The sequence below is a fragment of the Brachypodium distachyon genome, chromosome 5, assembly GCF_000005505.3.
Source record: "Brachypodium distachyon strain Bd21 chromosome 5, Brachypodium_distachyon_v3.0, whole genome shotgun sequence".
Classification (NCBI taxonomy): domain Eukaryota; kingdom Viridiplantae; phylum Streptophyta; class Magnoliopsida; order Poales; family Poaceae; genus Brachypodium; species Brachypodium distachyon.
This window is the reverse complement of record NC_016135.3, coordinates 28,137,050-28,163,182: the sequence shown is the minus strand read 5'-3', so window position 1 is coordinate 28,163,182 and position 26,133 is coordinate 28,137,050. Positions and strand designations below refer to the sequence as shown.

At 46.6% G+C, this 26,133-nt stretch overlaps 5 protein-coding genes and 1 long non-coding RNA gene across 6 annotated transcripts; 4 read left to right on the top strand and 2 right to left on the bottom strand.

The window, feature by feature from the left end:
* The first annotated feature begins 100 nt into the window (after positions 1 to 100).
* LOC104585474 lies at positions 101 to 2,222 on the top strand. The gene is made up of 3 exons (XR_733299.3): positions 101 to 234; positions 1,099 to 1,213; positions 1,312 to 2,222. It is a non-coding gene; the product is annotated as an uncharacterized LOC104585474 (long non-coding RNA).
* Positions 2,223 to 5,966: 3,744 nt separating this feature from the next.
* On the top strand, positions 5,967 to 9,666 carry LOC100828550 (WAT1-related protein At1g25270). Its single transcript, XM_010242347.3, has 3 exons — positions 5,967 to 6,482; positions 7,290 to 7,352; positions 8,364 to 9,666. The coding sequence occupies exons 1-3, from the start codon at positions 6,280 to 6,282 to the stop codon at positions 9,313 to 9,315; spliced, it is 1,218 nt and encodes a 405-aa protein (XP_010240649.1). The 5' UTR covers positions 5,967 to 6,279; the 3' UTR covers positions 9,316 to 9,666.
* Positions 9,667 to 13,429: 3,763 nt separating this feature from the next.
* Positions 13,430 to 16,895, top strand: LOC100838256. Its single transcript, XM_003580822.4, has 7 exons — positions 13,430 to 13,793; positions 14,438 to 14,467; positions 14,964 to 15,059; positions 15,227 to 15,347; positions 15,888 to 16,206; positions 16,333 to 16,387; positions 16,503 to 16,895. The coding sequence occupies exons 1-7, from the start codon at positions 13,668 to 13,670 to the stop codon at positions 16,575 to 16,577; spliced, it is 822 nt and encodes a 273-aa protein (XP_003580870.1). The 5' UTR covers positions 13,430 to 13,667; the 3' UTR covers positions 16,578 to 16,895.
* A 127-nt stretch (positions 16,896 to 17,022) lies between these two features.
* On the bottom strand, positions 17,023 to 18,283 carry LOC100838554. Its single transcript, XM_003580823.4, has 2 exons — positions 17,586 to 18,283; positions 17,023 to 17,497 (listed from the first exon to the last, which is right to left on the bottom strand). Exons 1-2 carry the CDS (start codon positions 17,984 to 17,986, stop codon positions 17,269 to 17,271), a joined length of 630 nt encoding a protein of 209 aa, XP_003580871.1. The 5' UTR covers positions 17,987 to 18,283; the 3' UTR covers positions 17,023 to 17,268.
* Positions 18,284 to 18,936: 653 nt separating this feature from the next.
* On the top strand, positions 18,937 to 22,028 carry LOC100837956 (soluble inorganic pyrophosphatase). The gene is made up of 9 exons (XM_003580821.4): positions 18,937 to 19,094; positions 19,531 to 19,666; positions 19,759 to 19,787; positions 20,502 to 20,567; positions 20,839 to 20,946; positions 21,134 to 21,199; positions 21,290 to 21,410; positions 21,505 to 21,586; positions 21,724 to 22,028. The coding sequence occupies exons 2-9, from the start codon at positions 19,537 to 19,539 to the stop codon at positions 21,764 to 21,766; spliced, it is 645 nt and encodes a 214-aa protein (XP_003580869.1). The 5' UTR covers positions 18,937 to 19,094; positions 19,531 to 19,536; the 3' UTR covers positions 21,767 to 22,028.
* A 2,106-nt stretch (positions 22,029 to 24,134) lies between these two features.
* On the bottom strand, positions 24,135 to 25,476 carry LOC100828248 (vacuolar iron transporter homolog 5). Its single transcript, XM_003579471.4, has one exon. The coding sequence runs from the start codon at positions 25,194 to 25,196 to the stop codon at positions 24,516 to 24,518; it is 681 nt and encodes a 226-aa protein (XP_003579519.1). The 5' UTR covers positions 25,197 to 25,476; the 3' UTR covers positions 24,135 to 24,515.
* Positions 25,477 to 26,133: the final 657 nt, after the last annotated feature.

The following is a 26,133-nucleotide window of genomic DNA, read 5'->3' as shown; positions in this document are numbered from 1 at the left end:
CCCACAAGTGACTTGTGATGTAGCCCAATACATAACACCGGAGGCCCAACTAGCGAGACGAACCAAACAAAGGGGTCGCAGCCCAGCCCAACTCGCAGCACGGCAGTGTTCCCGATCCCAGATAGAGAACCCTGGCCGCCACCGCCGGCGGCGCGCGGACGGCGTCGCGAGGCGAGTCCAACGCAAGCATCGGCGGCCGGCGGCGACGCGTGGGGTAACGTGCGGGCACTCGGGGTAAGTAGCAGGCAAACCTCTACCGGGCAACTGAGTTCGTTCGTTTTAGTCCCGTACTGCTCGCGGAAGATTCCAGTGCTAAATGTGTCTGTCCTTGGATTCGCTAGTTTTGACCTGCTATGAACTACAGATAAATCGTTGTGTATGCGCAGTCTCGTGGTCGACGATGGCTCGTTATGTATTGTTTTTACGTTGACTTTCAGAAGTTCTGGTCAATCTCTTTATCAAATTTGTTCGGTCACAGATCTCCTTATCAAATTTGAGTGTGTATGCATGCCTAGTTTGTGGAAAGTATTACCAAGGCAGAAGCTTCGAACTAGGAAGTATACGGTTTCCTGCTGCCTTCATATATAAGGCACACACATATAAGGATAATTTTTTTTTTGTCCATACACTTGGTTGATTCTGTTTAAGGCTGCGATTGTTCCGTTCCTAGATTCCGCAGTCGTGTCGTTTTCTCTCAAAAATAACGTGGAAAGCCCTGACGGTTTATTGATTGCTGAATGATGGGGCGATGGGCTGTCCTGCCTTGACCTTGGTTAATTATCCAATCCCGATCCGGCGATCCCGTTGCTAAGTTTCAATTTTTCACATGATGCTTTGCCGCTGCCATAGCATAGCTGCGGTTCTATGCATCTCTCGTCCAGACTAGTAACCTGTAAGATTATCCGATACAGTTAGTCAATTTTGCACCTGATCCAGTACAAAATTCAGTTTCCGTACCTGATCTTCATTCAGTCTGTTGCCAAATTCTATTGTCTGATTTATTTTTCCTAGAAAAAATTGAGTTGGTGTGATTCACGATTGCTTGCTGAAATGTAGTAGTAACAACTGGTTAATTGTCTAGTTTGTACTGATTTGCAGATACACAGATAATTTTATGTGTCAGTGTACCCCGACGGGCAAACAAAGCAATGAAGAACACTCCATCGAAAAGAGGAACAATGGTTTCAGTATGGAGCTTCAACTTCTGCCCCGTGTAAGGACCCACATGCCTTATTTATGTCAGTTAGATGCTCTGCTAAATCACGATATTAGCAAGGAACGTAACTAATTAGCTCCTCGTGCACATTACAGGATGTTCTTTGCGAGATACTATCACGGTTATCGATCAAAGAAGTCTTGAGGATGTGCACATTACAATCGATCCTGCATCATCAGTTCCTTGCACTAGCTAATAGCTACATTCTTTGATATGATATCCCTCTACACAGTTCAGACTTGAGAGAAGCAATAAAATCAGAGAGACACTCTTGCTAAAACTACACCTAGCGATTTCAACCAAGTTCTAACTGACCGCCCAAATCTTCTTTCGTCGATATTGCTAGTTAACCTAGAGAACCATGTGCCCCGCTTCGAAGCAGCCGTTAGAGACTTGCTAGTTCACAAATTTGCTCAAAATGACTTGAAAATTTGAACGGTTGGCTTAGAAGCGAAACATATGCAGGATCTCGCTTGCATCCCTACTTGTTACACCCCCGCCATCTGCTGCTGAGAATTCGTCATCGCCGGAGCCTGTATTCTTCTTCAGAGCCTGTGAACCAAGTTCAAAGCTGCTTTGGCTAGTTACCTTTGTATCTCTGACGCATGCATACATGTCGATCAGATACAGGAGTAGGGGAGCTTGGCCAGTAGCAGCTTCTATCGTGCTTGGGCCTGTAAATTCGGCAGCTCAGATGGGCTAGTTGCAGGGACAGATAAGGCCCAACACCACAACCTAGTTTTGTCCTACTCCTGTGTCTCGTCTCGTGAAGTCGTGATCGACAGAGCAGATTCGTCCGTCAAAAAACAATTATGTTCCATGTTATTGGCAGCATAATTTGAAATGCTCGACCATCGATCCTCTGTGGATTTAATTAGTAGTACATGCTTACTCCTTCCGTCCCATAAAAGATGTCTCAAGTTTGTCAAAATTTGAATGTATCTAGATATGACTCAGTGTATAGGTGCATTTAAATTTATTAAAAATTGAGACATCTGAGAAAGTATTATTTTTATTTTATTGTTTATCTGAGCTTGTTAGTTACTTGGATATATACTTTGGTTGTGTGCACATGTGTTTTTTTCTGCTTTTGTTCCTGATCTCAGATTGGTGTAGCTGGTATCGTTACCTATTTGACACATGCATGCTTTTTTACCTGTGCAATGTATTCTTCTGCTAGGAGCATGGAGATATGTACGGTATATTCTTGTACCATTTATGATTTATGGAGGGGCATATGGAGCCTAAAAGCAGAGGATATATTCTTAACCATTGACAGATTATGCGTCGTCGGCTAATTCCTTTCCTTGTGGCCCATGTTTTCTTGTTTCTTTATCTTCCGTTAATGATACGATGCTTTTGTTTTCTGTCAAAGTAACACGTGCCGTACTGCATCATTGCTTTTGGTTACTGCATACTAGAATAAAAGTACACCCTCTCCGATATCTATATTATTAGTTGTCACAGTTTTGTTTAAATACACATGCACCTACACAATGAAACGCATCTAGACATGCATATCTATAAACAAAGCTGCGGCAAGTAATACGAATTAATCGGAGGGAGCAGTATATTGTCGACTATGTTTTGTTTTGGCACCAGTTGAATAATTTGTATCTTGAATCCCCAAATTAGTTATTCCACTATAGGCCCTATAGGGAGAAAGGGAAACTGAATTGTCACTTTGTCATGCATGCATGATCGACTGTGGAAGAGAGTACTTTGATTCCCCTAGATAGATGGATGTGCTTTTCCTATAAGATATTTTAGATTCCATTTGCTGAACCATCCATGGCCGGCCGCCGGTGAAAAGTGAAACGATCGATCGAGTGCTAGATCATAAGCTAGTTAGCTATATAGAGCTTAAACTAACTTCCGTGCACGTGGCTGGCCGGCGATCGATGATAGAAATGGTAAGCCTGACATTGATGGACCATGGACGCATACCAAACTCCATCACTAGCTACTGAGTGCATGCTCTTGCATGTATACAAACACGCCTGAGCTTTCTTATCCAATTATTTGGTAAGACCAACTCAACAACCATTTCGTACGTTAGCTAGCTCCTGTGTATATATGGGATTGGCGCCAACACGGATCGAGACAGACAGACAGACCAAGCATTTCGAGGGTAACATGGATCGATCGGACATGCATGCTGCTTATCTTTTCTTCCAGCTAGCATGCAAATTATACGTTGGCGTGATGATCAACAAGAGAAATTAAGAACTGCTGATCGAGAATTGTGTGACGGAGGAAGTATTTGTCATGTTCGAGAATTGCCATTGCAGAGACGATTCATACGAAGATCGTTTTTTACAGTAACATGCATGGTGCTGAATTGCTGATGCGTGCGCGCGCGCGCGCGCGCACACATATATATATATATATATGCTGATGCATAATCTTTTCGTTCTTAATTAATTTCAGCCATAGAATCTATATCTATCTATCATCTATACTTATCTCTCCGTCTCTGTATGATTGTTCAGTTCAAAGCTGCTTTACTTTGGCACCTCGCCTTGTTCAGTCGATATATAGCTCCTTACACTTGATGCATCCACCAGACCAGATAGAGCAGCTAGCAACCTAGAATGCATCTTCAATTCAAGCTAGGCCTGAAAGTTCGGCAGCCAGCAGTCCAGCACTACACTACAACTAATATCTAGTCTAGTACTGTAGCTTAATTTGCATGCTGCTCCTCCTAGCAAGCTGCTCGATTATACTCGAAATATATACCCCCTCCTGGATATATGCATGATAGATGCAGACTTGTCAAGCTCACGTGAAACACGATGTGACATTTGCAATGCAACCAGCGGCTAGCACCATGGCCAAGACGTACTCTCGACCGGTCGTGTCGTTTTCTTTGGGCGTCAGCAGCTGCTGGTGTCTAATTTGCTTTTTCGTTGATTGGGACAAAGTGGCATGCATGCAGCTGCTTGATGAAACTAGCTACCGTAGATAGCTAGCCACAAGTCAAAAATTAGGCGAAAGTTAACTAAAGGGGAACCTGAAAAATTAAAGAAAGTGGTTGCATTGGACTGGAAGCAGCAGACAAGATTGTGCTTTTAGAGTTGTCTGACTCGACTGAACCTTATGTTATCCCAAATTAAACAGCTTTGACTCGACTGAACCCTTTGTATAATGCCAAGTTAAACAGCTTTGCATGCATGCATGGACATTAGTGTAGCAAAAGAACCGCGAGAACTTTTGTTAGTTAATTACACACCGACGGCGATGCATGCATGCATGCATGTGGGCAATGCTTAAGGTGAGCTAGTTTTAAGTAGTGCTGCACGTACTATCCCAATGATCAAGTCCTTTTTTCTTTTTCTTTTTGAAGAACAATCAAGTCCTTTTCTGCAATACTTGCATGAAAGGAATATAATATAGTTAGCTTTTTTTTTTCTTCTTTATTTTGAGATGAGCAGGAAAGGAATTATATGATGACTCCTTATTTCTAATTGACCTCATATACTACCTCCGATCTATAATAAGTGTCTCAGATTTTGTACTATCTTAGTACAAAGTTGTACCGAGTCTGAAACACTTATTATGAATCTATGTATTTGATCTAGTGTGCATGGGCCAGCTATCAACAGAAGCCATCAATTAAAAGGCAATTAAAGGGAGAACAAAATAAATTTAATTATGTACTACGCACATGCATATTCCATCGTACTAGTGCGAGACAAATTAACAATCTGAGCGCATGCATTGACTATTTGATTGGTCACGCGGCGTACGTGCAAATGACGATGCATGCTATATACTAGTGTATCTTTATGTGGAGTGGAATACTATATGTGCAATTAAATGACCCTGGTTTGTCGAGCGTTCCAGGCAAAATCGGCCAAATTTTGTAGCTTTTGGTAAAGATTAAAAAGAAAGAAACTTGGAAAAAATTGATAGCTTTAAGCTTTTTCCGAGCGTCTGAGAAGAAAGCATGAACTTGCCGGGCCTGTATGGCTGGCCGGCCTCTAATTTCTAGTAGCTAGCTCGTACGACTCACGTACGGAGTACAGTACGTTTAATTATACGTTGGTCGCCAGCCTGATGTAGTGTAGTGTATCTATACTACTACCTCGATCGTGCATACTATACGAACTGCAAATTGAATTAGACAGGACAAAATGCTCGAGAGTCTCCTGTAGTAGTAGCAGCAGCTACATTAGCTTCGTGGTTACATTTTTAAGACAATTAAATCTGCATTGCTTGGGACCAGGCGAGTAGCTTGACCTACGTACGTACGAGAGTAGAAGTATTGCGTGCACCGCTTTTCTGCGTGCGACCACGTATGACGTCTGTATTACGTGTCATGCATGCATTCCAGTTCCAGCGCGAACACAATTTCCAATCCCAACATATATGCATGCAGTATACGTACGTGAAAGAAAAGGAATTGAAAGCTTGGTGTGCTTCCTCATCCTCGGGTAAATTTCAGAAAACAATGTTACACCTACCGGTACGGTACACCGTACACGTACTGGGTTTGAGAAAGGGGCGATCCACAGTCTCACACACACACACACACACACTCGTGCATGCAAAGCGCATACACAAGCATGGCTGACGTCATTGATTACTGTAGCTAAGCCGGTTGTAGCGACCAGATCGATCGAGGAATGTCGAAGAAGCTTCTTCTGTTTTGCTCCGTGCTTACGTCATTGATTACTGTATAGGTAAGCTGCGAGAGCGGCTATTTAGCGGGACAATATATTAGTGCATGCATGCAGGAGAATGAAAAGACAATTAATCAGTGCCTCCTCCTCCTCTTCTTCTTCTTCTTCTTCTTCTTCTTCTTCTTGTGCTCCCGGCCCTTTGCTTGCCTATATATGCTCACATCTACATGCACTGGCCTTGAGGCCATCAGCATCTCCCACACACCACACCTCGCTCGCTCCACCGCCTAATTAACCACCAAACAACACACCTCCCTCCATCGATCGATCGCCTCCGATTGTATAGCCCAAATTAAGATCAAATTAAGAGCAACATCGGCCGGCCGACAGATCCATCGACCAGATTATTGATCGATCGAGAAGAATCAAGGAATCGAGATGGGGCCGGGCGTTAACGTTGGGGGTTTTGAGGAGGCGATGAAGCCGGTGGCGGGGATGGTGTTGGTGCAGCTGGTGTTCGCCGGGGTGAACATCTTCTACAAGCTGGCCGTGTGCGACGGCATGGACATGAGAGTCCTCATCGCCTACCGCTACCTCTTCGCATCCGCCGTCCTCTGCCCGCTCGCCTTCTTCGTCGAGAGGTACCTTCAGGCCGGCCGGCGCACTATCGTAATTATTAGATTTTCCCCCACTTAATCATTTCCATTCTTTTCCGAATTAACACGGTCGATCGGTATGAAGAGAACGAACAATCAACACATACTACTTGTGCTACTCGTAGCTAGCTACTTGTCTGTTACGTATATACGTATAGCTGTTCTAATTAATTAATTTATCCGTCGACCATATATATAGTACCATGGAAGAAGAATTAGGTCCCTTGCTTGCCATGGCCAAAAGAAACGAAATGAAACCCGGCATTCGCTTTGCTTTTGCTGATGATACGTCCTTGTTAATTGTGGCGTCATTGTCTTGTTTCTTCTCCATGTTTTCCGATGTTCCCTCTCCTGTCTCTTGGTTTGACCCTCTAGCTTCCATCGGTAAACCTACGGTCTAGCTTGCATGCATGCACACCAACGATTTATTTATTTATTAATATGCGGAGAAAGAAAGAAAGAAAGAAAAAGCTCAAAAGTTGCAAGCATATGCTTCCAGCAGCTGGTTAGTTACTTTACGACTGCATGTGTATATATAATATGCACATGCATGCATGTGCAGATGCTTGGCTAGCTAGCTTCATTTGGCAATTAGGCATACCCCTTCCTGTTACTGCATCAGGTAGTCGACAGTGGACTGATATATATATGCCGCATGCGAGTAAATTAGGTCTATTACACTAATAGTATAAAGTGTGACGACTGATACATAGGCCCTTCATGATCACTTTATACGAAAAACAAAACTGCACTGCTGACGGAGGGATATATTCGTTGTTTGTTTTATTGCAGGAAGAAGCGAACGAAGCTGACGTGGCGAGTGCTGCTGCTCTCCTTCGTCTGCGGTCTCTGCGGGTAAGCATGGCATAAAGCATGCATGCACAAAAAATGTCCCCAATAATTATTATTCGCAAGCAAATTAGGCATGCTTTTTTGCTAATTTGGTTATTGCCAATTTTAAAAAAAAGAAAGGAACGAAAAAAAAGGCTTGACTTTGGCTGTGTGCCGGCATATTGTCATTCATAGATATGTCACGGGGTGCTCGCCGGGCAAAAACACTTTAATCAGCTTCCTTTTTTTTCCATCTAGCAAGCACGTGCTTATCTAGCTACAACCACTTGGTTAGGCACGCAGGCACACAACTGAACTGATCGAATCCCCTGCTGCTTTCCCTGCCAAACAAATTAACTAAGCTCTCCATCTCCTGTTAGAGCTAGCTAGAGTACACCGGCCAGAAACTAACCATCAAATTAAGGAAAAAGACATCAACGTACGTCGTCGTCTCGCCCCTCGTGCCTGATTATTTTGTCAACTCGATCAGCCATGCGTGCTCAACTACTTGCACGGTTGCACGTACCGGTCGATCCATCGAGATGCTTTGCTTTGCCTTGCCGCCGCATTCAATTCCTTCTTGACTTGCGTATCCATGAACTCCGGCCGGTCCCCAGATGCTGGAATTTGAACCGGTTGGCCGGACTCTAGCTTGCATTTGCCAATGCATGCCGGCTCCATTCATCGTCAGTCAGCTGGTTGCACATTCCTAGAAGCTAGCTAGGCACAGTTATACGTTGCTCCTCTCATATCAATAATGCATGACGCGCTAGCTCTACTTGGCCGACACGTGCACGTCTGTGTACACGTACGTGTCCGTACACGAAACATACGGTAGAGTACGTGGCCGTACGTACAAGAAAATACTCATATTCGCACTAGAGAATATTTCTTTCTTTTTTTCTTCTTCTTTTGTATAGAAACTGAACGCTGGATCGTACGTATTGAACAATGGTTAATTAACTGGTTCACTGTACCTACTGACTACTGTAAAAAGAAGAAAACTGATTGACTGTATCTCGATGCATATTGCAGGGGCTCGCTGGCGCAGAACCTGTACATCTCAGGCATGAAGCTAACCTCAGCGACCTTCGCCTCCGCCATGACCAACCTCATCCCAGCAATCACCTTCATCCTGGCCGTCCTCTTCCGCTACGAGCGCCTCGGCATCCGCACCATCTCCGGCCAGGCCAAGCTCTCGGGAACCCTCCTCGGCGTGTCCGGCGCCATGCTGCTCACCTTCTACAAGGGCGCCGACGTCACCCCCTGGCACCCCACCATCAACCTCATCGCCCAGATCACCTCCGCCCACAGCCATGAGATCTCAGCCGTCCATCCGGCGATCGAGTCGACGAACCGCCTCATGGGGTCCCTGCTGTGCACGGGGAGCTGCTTCTTCTACGCGCTGTGGCTCATCCTGCAGGCCAAGCTCAGCCGGGAGTACCCGTTCCACTACTCCTCCACGGCGCTCATGTGCGCCATGACCGCGCTCCAGTCGCTCGCCTTCGCTCTCTGCTTCGACACCGACTTCTCCAGCCATCAATGGAGGCTGGAGCTCTACAGCATCAGGTTCCTGGCCGTGGTGTACACGGGGGTGCTGGCGTCCGGGGTGATGCTGGTGGTGCTCTCCTGGTGCGTCAAGCGGCGGGGGCCGTTGTTCGCGTCGGTGTTCAACCCGATGATGCTCGTCGTCGTCGCCGTGCTCAGCTCGCTGCTGCTCGGGGAGAAGCTGCATTTGGGGAGCGTGTTGGGGGCGGTCTTGATTGTCATGGGGCTCTATGCCGTGCTGTGGGGGAAAGGGAAGGAGGCCAAGGCGGCTGCCGGTGGCGAGGCGGCGGGGAATAATAATAAGGTGGTTGCTGGTGGTACTGAGCTGCCGCACATTGATGTCGTCGTGCACCGCCATGCTCCGGAGACGACGATGCCGAATTCTCAACAACAGCAGCAGCAGGAAGATGGTGATAGGATGGCGGCGGCGGTGAGGTGAGGATTAATTGGTTGCGGGGCCGGCGATCAAGGAGATGAACTGGTCCTGTCGTCCACGAAGGAAGATTTGGGGGGGTTGGTAGAACTTAGTTGGAATATCTAGGTGCAGTTTTAGAAGGAGTGGCTCTCTGGTTTTGTTTTGTTCTGAAGACTGAACTGTGTACGTGTAGAGGGGAAATTACGATATCATATCAGAGAAGAATGTAGTAGCTACTAGTACAAGGAACTGATGATGCAATCGAGATCAGTTGTAGGAAGGCCAGAAATAAAAGCACTGATACTCATTTGCATCGTACGTGCTTGTCCTGTCAGATGAGATGAGATGGATGAACTGATCAATGATTTCCATGCACAGCTTCTGATCTGTTGGATAACATGGAAACAATAACCAGATTTCTACACCTAATAATAAAGGGAGTGTTTCCTCAGTCGTCGTCCGCCAGTCATATTTGCGTTTTGCCCCCTCGAGTTTTCAAGAATCAACCCACAGTTTGCACACGTTGTTTCTCCCCAGTCGGCCAGTCCCCACGAAAGGATCCACACGAAGGAAACTCTAGGCCTCTCGCAAATCCTTCGCTACCGTCGCCCAACCCGGTGCCCCGGTCGTAGCGCCGCCCAGTCCGACCCTCCCTCGCTGCTCCGCGCCATCCATCCAGCGGCCTCCTGCGCTCTGTGCCGCCCGACGCCCGTGGCACAGAGGCGGGCGGCAGCGCCGGCGGCCTGAGATCCGAGCGGCGGCGGTGACTGTGTGTGTACAGCTCCTCCTACGCCCACCAAGCAACACTTGTACCCTCCCCCGCTCCTCCTCGCCTCCGTCCGCTCCCCGTAACCCTCCCGCCCACGCGCCCGCGGAACAAGCACCTCAGCTCATTGCCCGCCCTGCCTCCTCGCGCCACTGGCTCGTGTCGTCAGCGTCAGCGGCGGCGGCCTCCACGTTCTCCGCCAACCCGAGCATGGTGCTGCGAGCGCTCTGCGCGCATGGGGAGCTGCCACATGCGCTCTGACTGCTTGAGTCCTCCCCGGAGCCACTCGACGAGGACGCCTGAGTGGCGCTCTTCCACCTCTGCGAGTGGTGCTGCGCGCGCCGCGGAGCACGGGTTGCGCGCGTGCCCGTCGCATACGCCACCTTCGGGTTCCGCCTCAAGAACGTCATGCTCGGCATGCTCGTCCGGTTCGGGGAGTCGTGGCACACGTGGAGGGCGTTCGTGAAAATGCCCGACCGGGATGTGAGTCGAGGTCGACGTGTTGAATGCACTCGTGACTATGTACTCCAAATGTGGTGATGCTGAGGCTGTGCGGAAGGTGTTTGACGAACTGCATCTCATGGAACACGATGGTTGCTGGACATTCTAAGAACCATGAGTGTGAGGGGCTGGAGTTATTTCTTCATGCGCTAGAGGATGATCAAGTGGAGCCGATGACGTGGTTATGACTAACCACGTACTCGACTCGAGTATACCCGGTACAGCCCAGCTGGGGGGCCACAAGAAAGCTTACTACGACTCCAAGAGTCTACATGCCAAATCTTACGACTCAAGACAAGGAAGGTTCATTAGAGTATATCTCCTCATTATAACCGACTTGGACTCTGCCTGAGACCTCAGTCCATGCATATACAAAAGACCAGGAGGGGAAGCCAAGAGGACACCCCCAACTTAGATACAAGTCGCCTGAACGCACTCGACGACTCGGTGCGTCTAGATTCTGCGGCACCTCATGGTAATCGACTCATCAATACAGATCCGATAAGCAGGACGTAGGGGCATTACCTCATCGAGGGCCCTGAACCTGGATAAATCGTGTCCCCTGTGTCCTTGTTAGCCGACGAGTTCGCCAACACACACTCATCTTTCCTTGATACAAGTCCATCAATATGGACATTATCGAAGTTACATCTTTGTCAGCCGAATCTCATGACGATAACCAGCGTGACTGTGGATAGTTGTCTGACCTTGATTTCACAAAGGAAATATGCATGCATTAGCCGTAAACAGAAGCTCTGCCACTGATGTTGCATTATGTAACTCTTTGATGTCAAATTAAATTGTTGTTCTTTCTATAAACATGAATTTTCATGCAGGTGTCTAGGCCGTGGCAACGCACGGACATTGTACTATTAGTAATAACGTACGAAAGAGCTCTACTGCTATCTCTATTCCAAAATATAGTACTCGCTTCCAACAATAGATGTCTCAAGTTGTTAAAATTTGGATGTATCTAGACATGACTTAGTGTATAGATGCATTCAAATTTAGTCAAAGTTGAGACATTTTTTATTGGACGGAGGGAGTACTAATTAAGCCAAATCACATACTACAGTAGTATAATCGCAAATATATTAAGCTCTAGTAATTTGATACTCCCTCCGTCCCTGAAATAAGTGACGTGGAGTTGTCTAGATTCTTATAAAATTTCACGTCAGTTATTTCAGGACGGAGAGAGGGGTAGATCATTTCACGCTGACAGGCCAACAAGGGAGGCCGTATATATATATTCCAATCATGCAATTTTTGTTTCTCCGGCCTACATTTATTATGAATCATGCACACAAACTACTACTTGGAAACTATTCAACTACATGAATATATGCAGCAATACTGTACATTTATAAGAGAAGAAATCGATTAACTTAACACGAACCAATTGAATATTGTAGGTAAGTTCTTGAAAAAAAAAATTCTAGATAACAAAGTACTACCAACAAGGAGAGAACAACTGAACAAGATTTAGCTCACCGTCTTAGCGACAGTGTGAAACAATGGCAGACCCCGTAGATATGAGAAACGAGGCTACAAGCACACCGCTCATCTCCAACCGCACACCCGCCCGCCACCGACGAAGTCAGTACCGAGGTGACCGGGTGCATACTCACAACAACGGTGTCTCCGGCAATGGCAATGGCAGGCGCCGCCTTGAAACCAAGGCTCAGGCTCCTTTGGAGGCCAACCAGCAGAGCATTGCCTCCAATGTCTGTCACCGGGACAAGAACCGATCTTCCTCCCATGGCAAGATCTGCCACTCTGTAAACCACCGCAGGCCCCGAACGCGCGCGGTCTTCGAAAGCCGTCAGCAGGATCTGTGACCCGCATTCGACCAAGTCGAAAGGCGGGTACATCTTGCCTGCCGGAAACGTAGCGATCACCTTTGCCGGGGAGCAAAACCCTGATCTCCGTCCTCCATCTCCACAATCACAAGCCACCCGCCATGTTCGGGATACACAACCACGTAGAACTTCCCTTGCACCGAGATCAGCCCCCCGTTAGGGGGCGACGTCACGGAGCCCATGACGCGCCATTGATCGTCCCTGACGGCGAAGAACACCAGGCGCGACGAGTACGAGAACGCGATCTTGATGACGACGACCGCGGCGGCGATCGATGATCCATCATCCGTATCATCCGTACTAGTACTAGTGCTCACGGTCACAGAGGCGACCACGTCGCTCAACAAGAAATTGCTGCTTAATAGTACTATCGGCAATTGCAGGTGGGCTCGCAAGCTTGTCCTGAGAGATGTCTTCGGCGGGAGCTTCATGAGGTCGCCGGTGAAGGGGTGGAGGAGAAGGATGTCGTCGTCGTGCTGCTGGCTGTGTAGGAGGAGGAGGAGGCCTTGGACGGGGCAGATGACGTGGTGATCACTGAGGATTGGGAGCCGGGGGTGGGCGAAGGCGCCCGTCGAGAGGTTGAAGAAGCGCTTCTTGTTGGTGGGGGATTCAGGGGGGTGGAGGCCATGGCCGTCGGGAAGCATGATCCAGTGGCGCGGGTGGAAGCGCGGGTCGAGGATGCCGCGGCCGAGGGGGGAGTCGGTGCTGGAGCGCCAGTGGGCGCAGGCGGCGCGGAAGCGGACGTAGTCGAGGAGGTCGCCGGTGGCGAGGACGCGCCCGGCGACGAGGCGGAGGAGATCTGCCGGGAGAGAGTCCCACGGCGGCGGCGCCATGGCATCGTGTTTTGGGGTTTGGCGGCGGCCAAGGGCTCTGTTAGTATTTTTGATTTTTGAGAGGAGGCTCTGTTAGTAATGTTAGCCCATAGGGCCCATGGCTGTAAGCCCATGGAGGAGTTGGGCCTGGGCTATCGTCCACACTTACTCTGGAGAGGCACTGAAAAAAAACGGGGCCGCCGGCGTGAGAGGAAGAGGAACAACAAAGGTGCGGTCTTTGCCTAAAAATTTCAGCGGCGGAGGCGAATCCAAGGAGGAGGCCGCCGCTTCTGCGAGCTAATTCTTCTCCTTCTTCTTCCCTCGCGTGGCCTGGATCGCCATTTTTCTTCTCCGCCCGCGCGCAACAATCGAAGGGGGGGCTCGGGTCGGGATTCGTCGTTTCCACCGGCCGGCGGGTGAGGAGCGAAGCTGTCAGATATGCACGCCGCGTCATGGGGCAAGAGCCTCCCGGGCCTGCGGGGCCACCTCTGCGCCGCCGCCGCGGCGTCGTTCCACTCCACGCCCGTCTCGACCGCCAAATGGAAGTCCAAGTGGGATTGCAAGGTCTGAGCCCGCCTCCCCGCCTGCCTAATTTTCCTTCTTTGTTGTTGGGAATCCTGTTCTTGTTAGGTAGGAGAGAGGATAAAATTGCTTTCCTGAATGGATTTCACCATGCGTGGAATGTGCTTATAGTTGCCACAGGCTCAACGCTTGGGATAGGGCCGTATAATCACTGGAGGGGAAATAGATCGAAGTTGGCATAGTTTGATGATACCTTTCTTGTGCATACAACTTGCTGTAAGCTGTAAGGTTGAATCTTGAGCCGCCATCGTCTTGATTGATTATCGCCGATGAGTTCCAGTAGGTTGATTTTGTTAGATGAAAGGAGCCTCGCTCCTGGGTTGATTAAGGAAACCACAAAGTAATAGGTTCCAGTAGGTTTATTTTGAATGATGAGCCTCCATGTGTTAGTGTTACGCATTTGGCCTGTCCTTGGCCGATTAACTTGCTGTATCATGATTTCAGCTACCATTTCAAGTAGCTATAACATGTGAAATACCCCAACATGCACATTTGGCACTTAACTGTTTCTGTCTCGGTTGGGCTATACATATGGTTCACAAGTTACAACATCACTTATGTTCTGCTTCTTTTCATATATGGCTTGCATCCTGGCATTAATTTCCTGCTGCCAATTCGTTATGCAGCATGAACATGGAGAGCGGAAGCTATCCAAGGTATACATCCTCACGTCTCTCAACTGTTATCTCATTGGAATCATGAGCATCGTTAGTGGCAAACATACTTCAAGTCCAGAAGCTCAAATCAGCGGTTTAACTTGATGCATGATAGGGAACTAGCATGCTCAGTAACTTTGGCAAGTATAATAATATAAGGGAGTGCAAGGAATTGGACTAAGATAGTACCAAGATGTTTTTATTAGGATTTTTGCCTTAGGGTGCTTGCATACTCATACAACTAAACATAACTCACCGTGCTGTTAATGGTTTTATAGATGGACACCACAGTTCGATTGTCAAGATGTAATTGAGCAGCTTTAGCTGTATTATGCATTTGTCTTACTGCCACATGTTTAGTAGCCAAAACAAACTTGATTCAATGGGCAGAAAGAAAAATAGTTATAGGTTTGTCCCCTGATAGTTTATTTAGGTAGCACTGGATACTGGTGATGTTTTATGATACTAGTTCTCATGGGTAATTACTTTTCAACAGAAATACGAGAGATACGTTGTTCGTCAAAAACGAGCAGAAGGAAAGAAGGCCCTGAAAGATTACCTTCTCTATGGGAAGTCAACACCTCATATACAGGTGAAATTTCGGTTTGAGTTGTCATTTGAACTTAATTATCCCCCCTTTACGGGGATAATTAAGGTAATAGTTTATATCTGCAAGGATAAGAGTTGTCAAAAATACCAACCATCCGTTTATTATTGGTATGTTATATGTACTCTGTAATACACTTGTGCTCCCTCCAGGATGGGAGTATTGGCAGCTTTGCTAATTCGCATGATACTCCACGATTTAAAACCTTCAGAAAAAGACCTCAGGATCACAGTTCAACAAAGTCCCGACAAGGAGTACACAATCAAAGAAAGAGTATGGTTCTCTCTTAGCACAATAGATGCATATTTTGGTTTTGGTGCACTACTGCCTTGGAAATATCCACATGTTCTTTTAGCATTTCTAAATTGTTATGTGTAATAGTATATCACTCTATGGTCCATAAGGATTTCTGTCAAGCTATTTGATATGATTCATTGGCATGGAAACAGTGTGAGAATATACTGCCAAACAACCGCAATGGTCTACAACTCAAGTACTTCCTCCGTCCAACAAAGGATGTCTCAACTTTGACTAAATTTGAATGCATCTATACACTAAGCTATGTCTAGATACATCCAAATTTTGACAAACTTGAGACATCTTTTGTTGGACTGAGGGAGTACCTGAATCCTGATCTTTTATGATTACATTATATGGTTTGTTCCTATAGCAAATGAGCATGCTGTTTAATAGCAGTAATTTGTTGAGCTTCCACGGATTATAGCATGGCTTATCCTGTTGTCCACATAAATCTCTTCAAGTAACCATCATATCATAATAAATGATACTTAGATGAGCATGCTCTTTTTGCAGACAAAAAGGACAAGGCGAAGTTCTACAACTTTTTCTACGAGACCCAATACGTGAATCCTGAAAATATTTTCGAAACCATCTTTGGTGATCATCACGGATTTACTTGGTCCCATATATCATGGGAGGGTTTTCACTTCAGAGATTCATCGTCTGGATTTAGACGGACCAGTGAATCACGAAGAGGAAGAGTTGCAAGCGAGAGCGAAGACGAAAGCGACGATGACACAAGCGAGACAGCTGGTCTTGGTTCACATGCGCATAGGGTCACCCTTGGATTACCACCATGTGGTCCACTAACTCTAGAAGATGTCAAAACAGCGTGAGTTTTCGATTTGTCATGAGCCCTCAAATTGTCGTTTGTCTTGCCACCGTTGCAATTTTTCGTATGGATGCATGAGTACTGCTCCTCTGGGGTTCACCTGAATTACTGGTTGTGTTGTTGCAGTTTCCGGGCATCAGCTCTGAGGTGGCACCCTGACAAGCACCCGGGCTCTTCACAGGTAACCACTCCAGTTCTTCCTCATGAAAGAACTTCATCGTCAGTCACATTTCAATTTGCATTTTGCAAAGGCACAGATGCTTAACAAAGGATACATTCCCTACATTTGCGCGCAGGCCGTTGCTGAGGAGAAGTTTAAGCTCTGCGTCAATGCATACAACTCTCTCAGCGCCGTCCTCAAGGCCGCTTAATCCTCTTCCTCACTGGATGGTGTTCTGCAGCTAGATGCTGGCCTAGAACGGATGTTTCATGTATGTCTGGGACAGCTCCAAACTGAAGCTCAGGAATTGGGAGTTGATCCAGAGCATTTCTTTTCCATACACCAGTTGTTTTTTTCTTCAGCGTTCGTTTAGTTGACAAATTTAAGCCAGTAGCTAAAGCTCCTGCATCATGGCTGGAGATCGTGTTGTAACATGTAAGCTGTAAACGATGACGATTCTTCTTCTTTCATTTGATACGTATTTGATTTCGAAAGGGAAATAAAAATAAATTTCGTCAGAATTCGACAAGCAATGAATGAAGACAGACAGTAGCACACATCTGAAACTATCTGATGCGATGTGACTGACTGAACCATGTGTAGTCACGTCAGAGTTATGATTAAAGAGCCGGGAGCCACGAAGCAAAGTTGGTCGGAGCAGACAAAAAAATCATCTAAATAAACCCATCTCTCACTGACAGCAATTGACAACGAACATCCATCCATTTTACTGCTGATGACTAAATAACGAACACACGACGACAATCGATTTCAGTTCTTGAGCTGAGAACAGAGCAGAAACAGAGAGACGGCAATGGCAACGAGTTCTTGAGTTGAGAACAGAGCAGAAACAGAGAGACAGCAATGGCAACGGCAGTGACGAGCAATGATAGCTAGATTGCTTAGAAGCAGAGGATTGCGACGGCTGCTGCGACGGAGAAGGCGAAAGTGGCGATGAGGAAGGCGAAGTGGATGGCCCAGCTGCGCCTGAACTTGGCGAGGTAGCTCCCGTGCGGCTCCTGGTACGGCACCTCCACGTCCGCCGCCGCCACCACCTCCCCCGCCGCCTTCAGCTTCCTCAGCCGCTCCGCCGCCAGCGCCAGCGTCAGCTTGTGACACCTCCTCTGGTACCTACACACACAAATCCGCCATTGACGTCCTTGAGCAGCTAAATCGAGCAATCAGAGAGGGATCTGGGGGATTTGGGGGAATTGAGTACCGGAAGCCGTTGAGGCAGCGGAGGTGGTGGGCAACGGCGGCGTAGAAGGCGAGGTGGGCGAGGGAGAGGAGGCCGGCGGGGGCCCAGAGGTGGCGGCACTGGAGGCGGGCGGGCGGGGAGGAGGAGACGGCCAGGAAGAGGACGGCGAGGAAGACGAAGAAGCCCAGGAAGAGCCGCCACAGCTCCTGCTTCTGCAAGTCCGCCGCCCGCTTCTTCTCGACCGTCTTGTCGAAGTGCAGCTGCACCACCCCGCCCAGCGCCTGCGCCGCCGCGTCGCGCGCCACCACGTCCACCGTTCCCCCTCCCCCTCCGCCGCCGCCATCGATCCCGATGTAGGAGGACGCCGGCTGTTGCTGTTGCGCCGCCATCCTCGTCGGCACCAGCCGCTGCTGCTGCTCCATCTGCCGGAGCTAGCTCAGCTCGCTACTGAGCAGCTGTAGCGAGGGACACTGTGGGGAGTGGGATCTGCTTCCTGGTTGATGCTACAGCTACAGGTAAAGGCGATGGCTTACTGGGCTTTGACACCATGGATTCGATCACTGTTCAGTAAAGGCGATGGTTTTGACACCATGGGTATATTCAGTAATCTGGAACTCGAAAACTTCCGGTAAGTAAAAAAATTATCATTGGATGCTTCCGCTGGGTTGGACTGTAGCGTGAATTATTAAACTGAAGAAGCAAGATGGATTAAACGAAGGATTCTGAGCAGACAGGGACTGGCATTGCACGTGATTAGACAAGTGAAAGCATCTCTGTAGCTGGTGTAGATAGGATGCGTATGTATGTATGTACATTCTGGCTTGGATCTTCCTCCCCTTGTCGTTTGGTGCATACTGGAGTAGTTCTTTCGGGCAGCATTCGAATTTGTGGATGGAGAAGAAATGTTGTTCGTAGTAATTTCGTCCAATCTGTGTTTTTCTTCGGGTTTCCGAGTCTGAGGTTAGCAGTTAGTTAGCATAGTTAATAACGCATGATGTTTGCAAGCCTTCCAACTACAGCTAATAAAATGGAGTCCCTCATGTATTTGCAAGTTGTACTGATAGTTTAGAATCTGCTGCTTTCAGTCTATGGCCATTTAGATTGACAAAAGAAAGCTGCTTTTGTTCCTTGATAACATAGGCATGGTTGTTTTGGTCTCACTTTTGTTTGCTTTACGCCTTTACCGAACTTTGTCTTTGTTTTTAAACACAAAGAGGAAACAGTAAACTTTACATTACTGCCCACTTACTGCATATATAACTACAAAGAATACAGTATTTCAACTCTTAGTTTTTTGCGAAAAAGCAGGATGCTCAACTCAGGGGCTAATCTTAACTAAGTTAGTAAAACCAGGGTGCTAACGGCAAACAAGTTCGTTTCGCCTTCAATTCCTTCCCTTTTTAAAAAGCTCGTGCCAGAGGTGATTGATCGAGCAGGAAGGAGTCAGCTTTGCCTTGACTTGGTGTCTTCCACCTACGCCGCCTCCCACTGCCGCCGTCGTTCTCGCCGCCCGGCCGTCTCCAACCGCAGGTAACTCCTCCTACGGTCTCGATCTCTCTCTTCCTTGACCCAAATCTCGTTAGCTTCCTCATCTGCTGGCACGCCGTCGTTATTTGTTCTGTTTCGTGCTGATTTCGTTTCGTCCCTAATTGAGATGAACTCCAACTCGATCTGTTCGTCCGCCTGGATACGGTTGAGATCGCGCGATCGATCTGTGTGTGTGCCTCTCGGGGATTCGATTTAGCCGTAGCTACGAACCCAGGATCAACCGGATCAAAGGAAAGGAGTACAGTACAGGGGTGTGTTTGGATACGAGTTTGGATACTGGAGTTGGTAGTATTTGCCTTGATTAGGAAAAATTTCCATTTAATATGGACTTTATTTCACTGGATGCTCGAGCATGGTGTTCCATTTTGTTAAGGGAGTATTGTTCTTCAGATGTTTGATCTGTTGTTCATTTCTGCAGGAGGATATGAGTGAGGAGGATTCGACGAGCGCCGCCCAGGAGCCGAGGCGCCCCACACCTAAGCTCAATGAGAGGATCCTGTCGTCTCTGTCCAGGAGATCCGTTGCTGCGCATCCATGGCATGACCTTGAGATTGGTGAGAACCTGGTTTCCCCCCAATGCCCCTTTCTGGCTTTACCAAATATGCCTTGATCAAATAGGCGTGCTGATTGAATTTATTGGTTGCAGGCCCTGGGGCTCCCGCTGTGTTCAATGTTGTAAGTGCCTTGTTTAACTTTTCAATCGTAGGTTGCACATTGTAAAAGGTGATTTGGACTATGTCTAAATTTAAAACAAACCGTCATACATGAAGCATTTCAGTAGTTTCCTGGTCCATTTTAGTTCAATAGTTCATCGACCTGCCAGCTAACATGAAGCAATCAATATTGCACTTTGAATTGTAAGTATGTGCTGGTTCTCACTGTTGTTATTAACCTAGATTGGTTTATCGGCAATATTGAGGCTTGAGATGGTAGTACCGAACTCGGTGTTGATAGCTTGGTATCACTGGCTTCAGCTCAGCATACCTGTTCTGCATTTGATGCTTTTGGAACTGTTTAAATTTCCCTTGGACGGATCCAATCCAGGATTGTCATGCCAACAAAACCGTCACCATTAATTTGCCCCCATGATTACCTCAGGAATTCATCCTTTATTATTATTTTTGTGACTTACGGGTTATTGCAGTGGTTTCTAGCCTTCAAAGTGAAAGATTAGTGCTTTTAATCTAACCCCTTTTGTGTGTGTGTATACAATTTTTTCGTCGACCAGTTAATGCAACATTAAGATACATAGGTTTGCTTGTAAAAACTGCTTCTTAGTAATAAGCAAGTGTATCGAGTGGTACGGTGTTTGTTGTTTTGGTAATGATGCTAGAAGCTTCATCCATAGCTGGTCCCTGACTGTGCCTTTTGTATATTATCATGCCACAGGTTGTTGAGATCACAAAGGGAAGCAAAGTAAAATATGAGCTTGACAAGAAAACTGGACTGATTAAGGTGTGTGTTCTGTTTGTGTGATGTCTATGATCTCTTGTTAGTTGATCACCACTTTCTGTTGCAAGATCATGACTTGTTTCAATATTTATTTATTTTGAAAGTTGTCCTTGCACAAGGAATGAAAAGCATCCACCAGCATAATCTACTTCTGTTATTGTGCTATATAAATTTGATAGGTTGATTGTGTCATGTACTCATCTGTTGGAGCTTATTTTGCTCTTTTTTTTGAACGCATAATGTACTTATGTTATCATGTTATGCCATTTGACAGGTTGACAGAATTCTGTACTCATCAGTTGTATATCCTCATAACTATGGTTTCGTTCCAAGGACGCTTTGTGAAGACAACGATCCAATGGATGTCTTGGTCCTGATGCAGGTAACTGTCATTTATTAAGTTATGGTGTCTTAAGTATTTGCCTGTCCTTTGGCATTGAAAATCTCATACTAGTACCAATGCCCTTTTACACATGTCGTTAACACCGTTTTTTCACAAATGCAGCATTGCATATTATGTAAATTGTGTAGTTATCTAGTGGTAACTCCATAACTTTTATGTCCTACAGGAACCTGTTGTTCCTGGTTCTTTCCTCCGCGCTAGAGCAATTGGCCTTATGCCCATGATTGACCAGGTATTCCTCGTTCATTCTCTTTGCGATAACCAGAGATTAACAGAACTTGCTCGCTTTGTTTTACTTCTGACGATGGTTGGCTGTGATCAGGGTGAAAAGGATGACAAGATCATAGCAGTCTGTGCCGACGATCCTGAATACCGTCACTACAATGACATCAGCGAGCTGTCTCCTCACCGCCTCCAAGAGATCAAACGCTTCTTCGAAGACTGTATCCTGCACAAGTCCATTTTATTGTTTCCTAGTTACATGCTATAGTAGAGTATGTCTTGCATTTATGAGCATCCTTAGCATGACTTTTGCAGACAAGAAGAATGAGAACAAAGAGGTGGCCGTTGATGCATTCTTACCTGCAACTGATGCCCGTGAGGCCATTCAACATTCGATGTAAGTTCGGATTATTTTTTCCATCGATCGATCTGTAACAAGACGCCATTGTTTTTTGTTTATTAAAGACTAACAGTGAAAGCATTACCTTTTTGGCTTACATTTTGACATAGTTTCTTTTGTTGATTGAATTCCAGGGACCTGTACGCGCAATACATCCTGCAAAGCTTGAGGCAGTAGTTTGTCTATGCAAAACCTTCTGTCAATCTATCTATGCGAAATGCGAATTAAGGAAGGAGTCAGAGACTTGTTTGTGATATACATAAAATGGAGAACACTATATGTATGCTCCTGCTTTTCGGTGTGCCAACTTCTCGTCTCCTATGTCTGAATAAGTGATTGTCGCTTTATGTTGTTTTTTTCTGAATGAATGGGAACTCATACTGTACTTTCCATGGTTCCTATGGTTGATCAAGTGATGCTTCAGTTTTTTCAGAATGAACGGATACTTGAATCATCCTGTAAGAAATGTTGTTTTACATTTGGGAGAAAATCTTTTGCCTGAACTCACCACTATAAAAACTTCGAAAGCATAACATACAGACATGACAAAAGCATACACCTTTGGAAGCACATCGCTGTTACCTGCATCCACCATGACATTTTCATCACAAAGAGAAACAAAGTGTAGAAACTAAAATTAACAAATTGATTTTCAAAATAAAAACAATACAAAAGCAAGAAAAAAAATGACTGAAGCGTCACTCGCCCGGTCACCCCGTACGTTCTAACCTTGCAATTTTAAGACTAGCCTTACGTTTTTATGGGCTGCGGAATCAGCCAGCTCACCAGCGCGAAGCGTTAAACGGGCCGGCTGTAGGCCCACTATGGAGACCGGGCCTTAATTATATGCGTCGCAGATCTGGCTCTTTGTTTGTAATTCTGGCCCACACAGCGAGCCCATGAAATAGCACACGGCGTGCTGCCTGAGCGCGGCCCACGAACAAAAGAGTGGGCTCGTTATTTCCTTGCATTTGTATGTTCCCATTTAATTTGGATTTGGACATCTAAAAAAAAATTAATTTGGATTCAGATGGAATTCGTTGGTGTTCTGTTTTTTAGCACATTTTATAAGGAACACCGATTACATCGTAAATCCAAACACACATGGCACTCACATAGAGTCTATAGAAGACCAGAGTGGCAGAGTCACCGAGAAAGTCATTAATTGTTGGCGCGGAGTACTATCTACGGCTACTTCGTCTCAATTGAGGCTAATTTTTTTTTAAAATAATACATTATTTTTCATCAATATTAAAAGTAATATGTAGTTTGAGAAATTTTCAAAAATAACACAACCTTCCAAACAGACAGGCACTAGTCGGCCTAGCCAGGCCGATTAGTACTAATCAGATTCGCCCAAGCTGATTAGTACTTATCCGCTTGGGCCAAGCCGACTGCCTATATGCATGCATGCATCTCCATGGTACATTTGCATCATGCAAGAGTTTCAAGTTTGAAGTAATCCTCAATGATTTATATTTTAGATGGAGGTAGAACAATGCATGTACTTCAGTATGCTCCCCCGTCCCATATTTAGTGCCGAAATATTACATATATCTAGACGTATTTAGTATACAAATACTTCCATATTTAGACAAATTTGAATCACTTAATATGTGACCGATTGAGTATATGGATGAACGTACGGACTTGTATCTCTCGTCAGAAACATATACGTGCATTATTCCCCTTGGTAAGACAAATTTGAGTCACTTAATATTACATCTATCTAGACGTCTAAAATATAAATTATACTATTAGGTTTTATTTGATAAGGCTTTAATTAATGAGGATTACTTCAAAATTGAAGCTCTTTCATGCTGCAAATGTACCATGGAGTTGCATGCGTATGGGCAGTCGGCTTGCCCCAAGCTCATAAGCACTAATCAGTTTGGGCCAGACCGACTAGTGCCTGTCGGTTTGGAGGCTGTGTTATTTTTGAAAATTTCTCAAACTGCATATTATTTTTAATATTGATGAAAAATAATGTGTTATTTTAAAAAAAAATTAGCCTCAATTGAGAGGATGATCGGTCTCACGGAAACAAAATTCGCAGGAAAATTAAATTAAATGGACTTTTTTCTTCTTTTTGCGCGGTGCGGTTTCTGTTATATATATGCGGTGACGTTGACGCTCTCGATCGATAAGCTGATGGGTATTGCCTTGAATGCGAGCAAAAGTAGTAGCAACACGATCATACGAAACCTTAGCTAGTGGATGTCAAGAAAAGGAGAGATGGATCAGACAAGCAGAAATAATATCCTAGATCAATACTGTACATTGCCGTGTGACATAATAATGCATGAGAATAACTGGTAGTATATGCTTAATTTTGACAACATCATGTATATCTAGCTAGTGTATATAGTGAGGTGTGGGGTGACTCACTCCCAACGAGTGCACTTGTGATTCTCTGTCTGCTAATTACAAACTCTCAAGATATGCACAGCAGCTAATTAATCTAGATATTTTTTTTACTTAAGACGTACACACGACTTGACTTTGCAGAAGAATATTGCTCTCTCTTTTTTGTGAAACATAAGAATATTAAACTGGATGGAATTAAATCAGCATATATAAAACTTGCCTTGTTACAACAACCAGCTGCTGGCCGGCCACTTCCGCATGCCAGTCAAAGCAGTAAGTAAGTAATGTTACACATACAGTCATTTGCAGCCATGGCATGGCATGCAACGACAATAATTAAGTATGGACGATCATTAACTAGAAAATTAAGAAGCATGCATGCATGCATTACATGCACCGATCTCAGTGATCAAGGAGAGCAATACACGGCCTCTCAGAGCTCACGAGAAAAGCATGCCATGGATGGAGGACGTATACGTACGATCGATATGAAGAAGATATTGCGCCAGGAAGCACGCAACAACACAGAGCTTTGAACTTTGAAGCTCCATCTTATATATCAGATGCCGGTGGCCCGGAAGAGCCTCATGAGCCCAAAGGTGACGGCCATGGCGGCGAGCCCACCGGCGACGACCCTGGCGCAGGACTTGGCGACGGGGGCCCGGCCCAGCACGGCCCCGACATACCCGAACCCCGCCAGCGCCAGGGCCGCCACGGCGACCACGACGGCCACCCGCAGCTTGTAGCCCACGATGAACCCGGCAGCGAGCAGCGGCAGCAGGGCGCCGACGGAGAAGGCCAGGGCCGAGGCGGCCGCGGCCTGGGCCGGGCTGGGAAGGGCCTGGGCCTCCTGGTCCTCGCCGCCTTCCTTGCCGCCGTCGCGGGCCAGCTGGGCCTGCTGGGCCAGCTCGACGTCCCGCTGCGAGCAGACCGAGACGTACTCCCCGATAGCCATGCTGCAGGCCCCCGCCAGCAGGCCCGCGAAGCCGGAGACCACCATGGCCCTCACGTCGTGCTTCACGGCGCTCACGCCCAGCATCAGCGACGCCGTGGAGACTAGCCCGTCGTTGGCGCCCAGCACCGCCGCCCGCAGCCAGTTGGCCCGCCCCGCCAGGTCCGACTCGTCGACTTCCATGCCGCCTCCGTCGCACTTGTTCATCGCTGCCATCGCCGCCGTTGGGGGGTTCTCGGCGTCGGAGACGACCATCTTGTTGTTGTTGGTGGCGTCGTTCACGGCCATGGCGATCTTAAAAATTGCAGAGTTCTTGATTTGGTGATGGATGGAGATGGGAGTGCAGTGGTGTGGTGTGTGGTGGCACGCAGCAGGCAGGAAGGGGTTAGCAGGGAGGAGGAAGGAGTAGTGTGGAGGGCACACGCTCCCTTGCCGTGATTTATAGTAGTGCAGGGGCCGGGGTCTTCGTTGCGTGTGGGCATGCCGCTCTTCTTCTTCTTCTTCTTCTTCTTCTTTTTGGGTGTCTCTCCATGGAATTGGAAAGGGGTTTTAGCTTTCATGCCGCCCTTGCTAGTGCGTACATGCAGCCAGACAAAGCTTTCTTTTTGGGCTCCCCGGTAATGGGCGCGCGTGGCCACCATGAGCACACACGCTAATTTAACCACCATCGTGCTTGCTGAGTGTACATCGATTGACAAACCTAAGCTAGCTAGGTCAATTAGGTCGCCTTCGATCTTCATGTACACACCACCACAGTTAGATGTGTACGAGTATCATACACGTATATACGTACACAGCTAGCCTAATACAACAATCTCATTCATTAATTGCGAATTCGTGCATCCATGTTACGTCCATTTCCCGTGAAAAGTACTCCCTCCGATTCAGAGACACTCATTATGGATATCAGAGGAAGTACAACATATAACTCATGCACACATGGATATACACGGAATTAAGCTAGCATACACAAGTACACAACGCATAATATCCCTAGCTAGATCGAGTTTTCTGTATTAAGGGGATCGATCGAGCTAGCTAGTTATATTCATGTTTGCCAAATTTGTCGTCCTAGGAAGCTATAGTGTGGGTCGATCAGCATATATGCATAGCTAAGCTAGCTGTCCCTGTAGTACGTCTTCGATGAAGAAACGGATGTCACTAGCTATAGCTACCGGTGATCTGTCCTCTAGTACGTACCAAGGCGTGTCAATGCATGAAATGG

Coding starts and splice junctions, on each gene's coding strand:
- LOC100828550 (XM_010242347.3), top strand. CDS start 6,280: ATGGGGCCGGGCGTTAACGTTGGGGGTTTTGAGGAGGCGATGAAGCCG. Junction 6,483..7,289: donor CTCGCCTTCTTCGTCGAGAG/GTACCTTCAGGC, acceptor GTTTTATTGCAG/GAAGAAGCGAACGAAGCTGA. Junction 7,353..8,363: donor TTCGTCTGCGGTCTCTGCGG/GTAAGCATGGCA, acceptor TGCATATTGCAG/GGGCTCGCTGGCGCAGAACC.
- LOC100838256 (XM_003580822.4), top strand. CDS start 13,668: ATGCACGCCGCGTCATGGGGCAAGAGCCTCCCGGGCCTGCGGGGCCAC. Junction 14,468..14,963: donor GAGAGCGGAAGCTATCCAAG/GTATACATCCTC, acceptor ACTTTTCAACAG/AAATACGAGAGATACGTTGT. Junction 16,388..16,502: donor AGCACCCGGGCTCTTCACAG/GTAACCACTCCA, acceptor ATTTGCGCGCAG/GCCGTTGCTGAGGAGAAGTT.
- LOC100838554 (XM_003580823.4), bottom strand. CDS start 17,986: ATGGAGCAGCAGCAGCGGCTGGTGCCGACGAGGATGGCGGCGCAACAG. Junction 17,498..17,585: donor CGCTGCCTCAACGGCTTCCG/GTACTCAATTCC, acceptor TTGTGTGTGTAG/GTACCAGAGGAGGTGTCACA.
- LOC100837956 (XM_003580821.4), top strand. CDS start 19,537: ATGAGTGAGGAGGATTCGACGAGCGCCGCCCAGGAGCCGAGGCGCCCC. Junction 19,667..19,758: donor ATGGCATGACCTTGAGATTG/GTGAGAACCTGG, acceptor TATTGGTTGCAG/GCCCTGGGGCTCCCGCTGTG. Junction 21,587..21,723: donor GAGGCCATTCAACATTCGAT/GTAAGTTCGGAT, acceptor ATTGAATTCCAG/GGACCTGTACGCGCAATACA.
- LOC100828248 (XM_003579471.4), bottom strand. CDS start 25,196: ATGGCCGTGAACGACGCCACCAACAACAACAAGATGGTCGTCTCCGAC.